The sequence below is a fragment of the Sapajus apella genome, unplaced genomic scaffold, assembly GCF_009761245.1.
Source record: "Sapajus apella isolate SASKATOON/1434 unplaced genomic scaffold, GSC_monkey_1.0 scaffold231, whole genome shotgun sequence".
In the NCBI taxonomy this organism is placed as follows: Eukaryota; Metazoa; Chordata; class Mammalia; order Primates; family Cebidae; genus Sapajus; species Sapajus apella.
The window spans coordinates 159,402-168,846 of record NW_022437171.1 but is presented as its reverse complement, the minus strand read 5'-3'; the positions used below and the strand labels follow the sequence as shown (position 1 = coordinate 168,846).

Here is a 9,445-nt window from a genome sequence, read left to right as displayed (position 1 = left end):
GCAGGGAGCTCACCACTGAGTCCCAAGACCTCTGAAAGGCTTGTAGAGGTCTCTTCATTTTTCCCTTCCACCATACCTGTGAAACAGATTGGCCTCCTACCATTTCACAGATGAGGAATATGATTAAGAAAAGCTAGGCCGGGCAGGGTGGCTCAAACTTGTAATCCTAGCACTTTGGGAAGCTGAGGTGGGCGGATCACCTGAGGTCAGGAGTTGGAGAACAGCCTGACCAACATGGAGAAACTCCATCTCTACTAAAAATACAAAATTAGCCAGGCGTGGTGGCACATGCCTGTAATTCCAGCTACTCGGGAGGCTGAGGCAGGAGAATCAATTGAATCTGGGAGGCGAAGGTTGCAGTGAGCCAAAATCGCACCATTGCACTCCAGCCTGGGCAACAAGAGCAAAACTCTGTCTCAGGGAAAAAAAACAAGAAAGGCTAACAAGTGGAGAAAGCAGGGGCACCAGAGCTTTACAATGTACACCGGTTCAGGTAAAGAACACTAATGCATGGGAAAATCACTTGAGTCCAGGTGTTTGAGGCTGCAAGTGAGCTATGATCACACCACTGCACTCCAGCCTAAGTGACAGAGCGAGAGCCTGTCTCTTAAGAAATAAAGAAAGAAAGAAAGCCACTATAATACAAGAGGTGGCTCACACAGCCCCCAAGAAAATACTCTTCCACTCTTCAACAAGTGTTTTGTATACCAGATACCAAGCTTCATAGGTCTGAGGTCCTATGGGAAACTAAAAAGGGCTGAGATAAAACATATCAGCCTGGTACGGTGGCTCACGTTTGCAATCACAGCACTTTGGGAGGCCTAGGTGGGCAGATCACCTGAGGTCAGGAGTTCGAGACCAGCCTGACCAACATGCAAAAACCCCATCTCTACTAAAAATACAAAATTAGCCAGGCGTGGTGGAGCGTGCCTGTAATCTCAGCTACTCGAGAGGCTAAGGCAGGAGAATCGCTTAAAACCCAGGAGGGGGAGGTTGCAGTGAGCCAAGATCGTGCCATTGTACTGCAGCCTGGGCAACAAGAAAAAAAAAAAAAAAAAAACATATCAGAGGTGGTGACCCATTTTAGGCAAGCTCAAGCAGGGACGGATCCTCTGAGTATCTGACACTGAGCAGACACCTAAAAGGAGAAGGAGCTAGTCAGGAATATAGTGGGGAGAAGGAGTCTACTCATTTTTGAATACCTTAAACACTTGATAATAAATTGGTTAAAAAGAAAGAGTTTGGGGGCCAGGCACAGTGGCTCACACCTGTAATTCCAGTGCTTTGGAAAGCTGAGTAGGGAGGATCACCTGAGCCAGAAGTTCAAGACCAGCCTGGACAACATGGTGAAATCTCATCTCTACAAAAAATAGATAAATTAGTCAGGCATGGTAGTGTGTGCCTGTAGTCCCCAGCTACTCAGAGGCTGAGGTGGGAGGATGGTTCAAGCCTGGGAGGTCAAGGCCACAGTGAGCTATAATCACGCCACTGCACTCTAACCTGGGTCACAGAGCAAGACCCTGTCTCAAAAAAAAAAAAAAAAAAAAAAAGAGCTTAGAATGTTCAGGAAGCTGAAAGACCAGAGAGGTGAGAACAGGGTGGGGTAGGAGAAGAGGTGACTACGCCAGGTCAGGGTGAGGGGCTGGGAGAATGGGACATCTGGAGTTTTATTCTAATGCTAACAGAAGTCACTGATTCTTTTGCAGCAAGACAGTGGCTATACTTTAGGCCTTACCCTCACTTGTGCTGTTGGGGGAAGAAGGATGGGACTGGGAAGAGAGCAGAAGACCACACAGCCCAGAATGGGCCCAGATGAGGTGGAGGCAGTGGAGGGCTAAGAAGCTGAATCGGAGAGTCCCTGCAATGGCTGTCTAGTCATAGCCAGCCTCAACTCAAAATCCCTTTCTCTCAGTGGAAGCCAGGAGACTAGACTATATATTAGATCATGCTCTAAGGCATTGTTCCCTAGGCTCTTGGTAAAGACAGAAAACTAACCATCAGATGCTTTCTCCTCTGTCAAAACTTAACATGATTTCTACTTTTTTTTTTTCCTGAGATGGAGTCTCGCCCTGTCGCCAAGCTGGAGCGCAGTGGTGCAATCTCAGCTCACTGCAACCTCTGCCTCCTGGGTTCAAGCAATTCCCCTGCCTCAGCCTCCCAAGTAGCTGGGACTACAGGCACTTATCACCACGCCCAGCTAATTTTTGTATTAATTTAGTAGAAATGGGGTTTCACCATGTTGGCCAGGATGGTCTCAATCACCTGACCTCGTGATCTGCCCACCTCAGCCTCCCAAAGTGCTGGGATTACAGGCGTGAGCCATCACACCCGGTCTCATTCATTCTGTTTTTGGAGACGGGGTCTCGCTCTGTGGCCCAAGTTGGAGTGCAGTGGTGTGATCATAGCTCACTGCAGCCTTGACCTCCCAGGCTCAAACGATTCCCCCAACCTCGGCCTCTGGAGTAGGTGGGACTACAGATGCATGCCACCACACCTAGCTAATTTTTGTATTATTTTATGTTGTATAGGCTGGTCTCGAACTCCTGGACTCAAGTAATCCCAGATCTCAACCTTCTACAGTGCTGGGATTACAGGTGTGAGCTGTGGTGCCTGGCCAAGATACGTCCTCTATCCCTTCACCAACCATAAATTACTTGGGTACAACGCATTTCCTAAAATGGCCAAGTTTAAACAACAGTGTAAAAACAAAGGAGCAAGTTAAGAGTTAAAGATATGTCCAGAATTCTAATGCAAATTGATTTTTAAAGCAAATCTTTTCTTAACCCTGTGAGCACAATAAATCAAGTCACCAAGAATCACAACTTTCAAAGTAAACCCTGGAGGGAAAGTGAACCCTAGAGAGAAAACAAATCTGAGAACTTCGAACACCCACATCACACACCCACATCACCTTGAGAAGGCAACCTTTGAAAGTGCTCCTCCCGGCTGTGGTAGGAGAATGCCCCTCTCGTGCCTAATCCCTAAAACCTGTGAGTATGCTACATTATATGGCAAAATGAATTCTGCAGATGTAATTTAAATTACAAACTTTAAAATAAAGAGATTATCCTGGCTTCTCCAAGTGCACTAATTAGAGCCCTGAAAAGCAGGATAGTTTCTCTAGCTGAAATCAGAGAGATGTGGCAGAAGAACTGGCCCTGGCTGGAGTGACACACATAGAAAGCATGAGAAGGAATAGGAGGAGCTTCTGGGGACAAAGACTTACTAGTGGCTAACAGCCAGTAAGGAAAGAGAGCACCTCAGTCCTACAAGCACAAGGAACTGAATACGTCCAATAGCATAAATGGGCTTGCAAGTAGGTTCCACCCCAGGGCCTCCAGTAAGCCAACGTCTTGATCTCAGCCTTGTTAGGCCCTAAACAGAGGATCTCTGACCTACAGAACTATCAGATGAAAAATGTGTGCTTTTTGGGTTTTTTTTTTTTTTGGTTTGAGACGGAGTCTTGCTCTGTCACCAGGCTGGAGTGCAGTGGCATGATCTCGGCTCGTTGCAACCTCCGCCTCCCGGGTTCAAGTGATTCTCCTGCCTCAGCCTCCTAAGTAGCTAGGATTACAGGAGCCTGCCACCACCCTTAGCTAAATATTGTATTTTTAGTAGAGACGGGCTTTCACCATGTTGGCCAGGATGGTCTCAATCTCTTGACCTCATGCTCCGCCCACCTCAGCCTCTCAAAGTGCTGGGATTACAGGCATGAGCCACCTCCCTGACCAAATGTGTGTTGTTGTAAGACGCCAAACTTGTGGTAATTTGTTAGAGCAGCAATAAGGAAATACACAACAGTAATCTCCAGAGGGGAAAAAAAAAAGACTCAATTCACCTGGAAGCAAAATAAAAGCTAAGTTATAAAATATCCAGTCACTCTCAACACCCATAAAACCTTCAGTCACCCTCTCAGCCCTCTAACACTTCCCCTGCCCCTATTTTCTTTAATGACAACTTACCCTTCCAGTTCTTAAATTTTGGGCTTTCCCAAAGAACCCTTGCCCTGGGGGCTTTTCTTGCAGGAACCCTGAAGTGAGTTCTCTCTCAAGATTTCACCTATAGATAACTATAGTGCATCAGTAAAACACTGTTCACTGATTGTGCAACATTCCCAGAAATATCCCAAGGCTATTCTTCCCAAAGCCCAGAGCTAATAACTCTACAGTCCCTACTCCTTCCACTGTACTGTAAGGCTTCCCAGCATTCAGCCTGGCTTCCTTCCTTCCACAATGCTTTACCACTCCACACCCAACCCCCCTCCATCCAGTTAGTCATCAAGAATTGTCTACATCCCCCTTCCTCTGGAATCTGTCTTCCTCTTTCAGTTTCTATCACTATCTAATGCTGGCCTTTATAATCTCCCGCCTGACTAGATCATTCCACAACCATTTTATGGAGCAATGTGGCAGGCAGTGAGCTAGTACTGGGAATACAAGGATGAAAAAGGACAGGTTCCCCACTCCCTCTAAACGTTCAAACTCTCTTAATGGCTTAACTGGTCTCTCTTTTTTGTCCTTTATCTATCTCCAGGGACTCTAGGGATATTTCCAACACTGGCATTTCACTACCTCAAAGAATGCCACATGTCAAACACAGGCTCAACTCCTTGGCACAACCTTCCCCACCCCCCACTAAAGTGATAGTACCTGCTCACCCTCATTCCATTATCTCCTGAGCTCCCTTACTCCTGAAGCTCCAGAACTCTCAGCCTATAAGGTCCTCCCTCCACACAGTAAATGCTCGTGTTTCCTGATTCCTCAGCTTGGAATGGTGGCTATTCACACTCCTACTTGTCTTTCTAGAATTCAATTTATTCTCACCTACTCACTAGACTGCCCCTGGTCTTCACAAGTTAACCACCGCTTCGCAAGAAGCCCCTGCAGTATACACATTACAGACTGACAAGGCTGCACAATGACTGTTCCTTTACCGACAATGCCGTCCTCAGGAAGGGGCTCTGTCTCGGGCAAATCTGTGGCGAGCACAACACGCCAGAAAGCTCAGTTAAAAACTGCTAATATAAACAAGCAGTCGGTGGTAAGGGGCTGGAGTTCCTCTGGGCGGGGCCCCTGACCCCAGCTCTTCACTCCCTCCTCCAGAAACGATGATCGCTTCCTGACAGAGGCTTCCTGCCATCCTTTGGCAAAGTCCACATTCCTTGGGGGGGGGGGTCACCCTTAGATCCTCCGTCCCACCCCCGACAGTCCAAACAACTACCTTCCCAATCTCACCTTCCATCCGCGCTCCCCTCATCACTTTCTCTCACTATTGATGCGCTTTTCTGGAAGAGAAACCGTGAAGCACCCAGCCCTGCTAAACTCACTACAGGCGGCTGCCACTCTCCCTTTCCTTATTCAGTGAGGTTCAAAAAGCGGAGGAAAACCTGCATCCAAAGCACACAAATGACGAATGAGAAAGCTCAGGGTGATGATTCATAACCCAGGGCTCGTTGGTTTGCAGAGCTCGGCCCCAGGAAAGTTAACCAGCAGTCCATGTCGCGAACGGAGGAAACAGACAGCGGAGCCCCGCGCCCTGGGACCCACGCGGGTCCCCGGCGCCTTCTGCCTCCCGGCGCCCTAACTCTCTCACGGGTCCCGCCCTGGCCTCGCCCGCCACGCGAAGGAGGAAGGCCCGGCAACCCGGCCCCCTGTCCCGACCACTACTCACATTTGACTGACCAGCTTCTGCCGGAAGGCGGTGCTCCGCCAGTCGGTCTCCTGCCCTGAAACGTCCATGCCTGTCCCCCAGCTCCCGCCGCCCGTAACCCTCTCCGCCGGCCACCGCCGCCGCCTCAGCCACAGTGCCAGGCCCAAACCCGGAAGCCGTCCGCGGTGCCTCGGCGGCGCCGGAAGTGAAGGGGGGGTTGTGGGAAATGGAGTCGCGCGCACAGGCCTGTGGAAAATGGAGTTCCCCGCCGAAGGCGAGGCAGTCACAGTTCCGTCTGGCTGGGAGCCACACGACCCTCTTCCAGTGCAGCTGGCGGACAGGGCAGGTGCTCCCGCAGCAGGCTGCGCCTGACCGACTGCATTTTCTGCGACCCTAGATCCAGACCCCATCCGGGATGCCGAGCCAAGCTGCCAGCTATCTATAGTAATGCTAGGAAGAGAGTGTTTATCAAATATGTGTGGGTACCTACTGTGTGCCAGGTACTGTACCAGTGCAACGTAATCTGGGCTCTGCTTTCCCTGCTTGCTAGTGCCGCATCCGAAGAGTGACCAGATGGACTCTCATCATCATTTCGCTATTTGATTTTTTGAATCTCACATCCCACCGATGGCTGTATTTTGGGGTTGGGGGTGTGAGGACCCTAAACCACGTTTATTAATTTTAGACATGGGCTTTCCCCTTTGACCAGCAGCCATGTCTCCCTCATGGTGATCTCAGCCTAGCTGGTTGCTGGAGGCCAGATGTTAGACAAACTTGATAGATGAAGGTGAGCGAACTGAAAGTGGGATGAGGGGTTATGGAGGCCTGAGAATACTTTTAGGAATGTAAAGGTTCTGTCTCAACAGAACTATGGGGCCTTCATCTGTTCCCCTGGGGAGGCACGTGAGGTGAGGAAAATCTGGAGCCCAAGTGGTCCACAGGCACCAGATGAACACCAACCAATAGGGGCCTCAGAGAGTGTGGACTGGCATCTACTAAAGCCTAAGTGCCAGGTCCCTACTAGGCAGTGTAAACCCCTTGTTACTGTGCCCCGGACAGGAGGTTTATGGTGGTAGGGAGTGGGTGGGAGAGGAGACAGTGACCAGGTTCCTCAAAGGGGCCTCTCTTGACAACAGGGTTTCAGGTCTTGTGTTGATGTGAGAGCTGTTCACATTTTCAAACATTTTCTGCTCTAATACTCCCAAAATTATTATTATTTGAGATGGAATTTCGCTCTTGTTCCCCAGGCTGGAGTGCAATGGTGTGATCTCGGCTCACTGCAACCTCCACCTCCCTGGTTCAAGCTATTCTCCTGCCTCAGCCTCCTGAGTAGCTAGGATTACAGGTGCCTGCCACCACACCAGCTAATTTTTGTATTTTTAGTAGAGACAGGGTTTCACCACGTTGGTCACGCTGGTCTCAAACTCCTGGCCTCAGGTGATTCACCAGCCTTGGCCTCCCAAAGTGTTGGGATTATAGGAATGAGCCACTGCACCAGGCCCCAAAGTGTTGTTGTTGTTGTTGTTATTATTATTATTACTAGCCAGGTGTGGCAGTGCATGCCTGTAATCCCAGCTACTCGGGAGGCTGAGATTCAAGGATTGCTTGAGCCTAGGAGTTCAAGGCTGCAGAGAGCTATGATTGTGCCACTGCATTCCAGCCTGGGAAACAGGGCAAGACCTTGACTCTAAACAATAAATAAAAGTGAAAAAATAGGCCAGGTGAGGTGGCTCATGCCTGTAGCCCCAACACTCTGGGAGGCTGAGGGGGGTGGATCACCTGAGGTCAGGAGTTCGAGACCAACTTGGCCAACATGGTGAAACCCCATCTCTACTAAAAGTACAAAAATTAGCCACCAAGCATTGGCAGTGGGCACCTATAATCCCAGCTACTCTGGAGGCTGAGGCAGGAGAATAGCTTGAACCTGGGAGGCAGAAGTTGCAGTGAGCCAAGATCGTGCCACTGCACCCAGCCTGGGTGAAAAGAGCGAAATTCCGTCTCAAAAAAAAAAAAAAAGTGAAAAAATAAAATATTTCCTATGAGCCATTTTAAGAGTATGACTGCTGGTGCATGTTATATTCTATGTGGGCTTCAGATATGTTTTGTTAGATTCTTGGCCCTGCAGATCATGTTCATTAAATTTATGAGAAATATTGGTCTCATAACCTCATTGACAAAGCCAGTCCTCACCGTCAAGCCCTCTGGCAAGTTAGATTTCCTGGTGCTTTTGGAATAATAGGGTGGATATCTTGTCCAAATCAAGAGAACATGTTAGGCCAGGTGCGGTGGCTCACACTTGAGGTCAGGAGTTCTAGACCAGCCTGACCAAGGTGGTGAAACCCCATCTCTACTAAAAATACAAAAGTAGCTGGGCGTGGTGCTATGCGCCTATAATCTCAGCTGCTCAGGAGGCTGAGGCAGGAGAATCGCTTGAACCCAGGAGGTGGAGGTTGTAGTGAGCTGAGATCATGCCATTGCACTGCAGCCTGGGCAACAAGAGTGAAATTCTGTCTCAAAAAAAAAAAAAAAAGAGAACATGTTAATAGTATCCTTAGGACAACTCTCCCCTTCTGCACTGTGGTTGAGGGAGCCACAGACACATAATTCACAAACACAGACAGAGAGAGGCCCAGAACTTTGCCAAGAGTTTGTCATGACAATAAAATTGAGTGACTACTCCCTTTGATATTTTCCCCAAAGCTCTTTTTCTACTTGTCCCTGCATTGGGTTGATGGCACCCAGGGCAGTGATCCCTGGTGAGAGTCTGGATAGGTGACCTGGAAAGATAGACCAGGGAAAGTGGGAACCCACGGGTAACTTGATCCTGAAGTGGACTTGCCCTCTCTTGACAATATAGACCCTCCTAGGATCCCCAGTCTGAATGTTGATGGTTTGGATCCCTAGGAATAAATGATGGAGGTAGCCGAGGGTATGCAGAGGCCAGACCTGGACCCCACACTATGTTCTGGGGATCCTTGTCTCTGGAAAGATCCTCACCCCTCATGTGGCATGTCTCTAGCCTGCAGGTTCCTTCAGGCCACCATGCCAACACTGGTCCCACTCGATGGCCACATATTTCCTGGACACCATTCTGGGCTCTGCAGGAGGTAGGGGCTGGAAGCTTCCCAGGCAGATCAAGCTTCCCCTTAGAAAGCTTAGCACAAGCCTTTTGAGCCTGTGGCTATCTCCCTACAGCCTCACCTGGGGACTCCTCTGATCTTCCTCCTTGCTTTGACACTCAGTCCCTGGGAGGTGGTGACCTGGCCCCGCTTCCATCCTAGCACCAGCCAGATGTAACCCCTCGGTGTGTTTGGCCTGGAGCCAATCACTTATGTATGTGGAGGTAGGGAGTGGTGATTGTTTCTAAAAGCCATACATGGTAGAAACTTTAGAAGGCACCAAACATTATGAATCCCATCATCCAGAGGCAGCATTGTCAATATTTTGGTAAATTTTCTTGTGCTCTCTGTTCGTTTAAAAACTGTAATGGGGGGCCAGGCGCGGAGGCTCACGCCTGCAATCTCAGCACTTTGGGAGGCCAAGGTGGGCAGATCATGAGGTCAAGAGATTGAGATCATCCTGGCCAACATGGTGAAACCCCATCCATACTAAAAAATACAAAACTTAGCTGGGCATGGTGGCGCATGCCTGTAGTCCCAGCTACTTGAGAGGCTGAGACAAGAGAATCACTTGAACCTGGGAGGCAGAGGTTGCAGTGAGCCAAGATTGCACCACTGCATTACAGCCTGGCAACAAACCGAGACTCCATCTCAAAAAAAAAAAAAAAAAAAAAATG

General features: G+C 49.2%; 1 protein-coding gene across 8 annotated transcripts in view; it reads right to left on the bottom strand.

The window, feature by feature from the left end:
* MED15 (mediator complex subunit 15) overlaps window positions 1–5,871 on the bottom strand; it is a 79,150-nt gene extending 73,279 nt beyond the window's left edge. For 2 of the 8 annotated variants that reach the window (XM_032271395.1, XM_032271396.1), the window contains exon 1: window positions 5,671–5,871. In XM_032271395.1, the coding sequence (XP_032127286.1) occupies window positions 5,671–5,738 (68 nt within the window). In that variant the 5' untranslated portion in view covers window positions 5,739–5,871. The remainder of the gene's footprint in view (window positions 1–5,670) is intronic. The other 6 variants (XM_032271400.1, XM_032271401.1, XM_032271397.1 and 3 more) reach the window with 4 other exon arrangements.
* Between the last annotated feature and the right edge of the window lie 3,574 nt (window positions 5,872–9,445).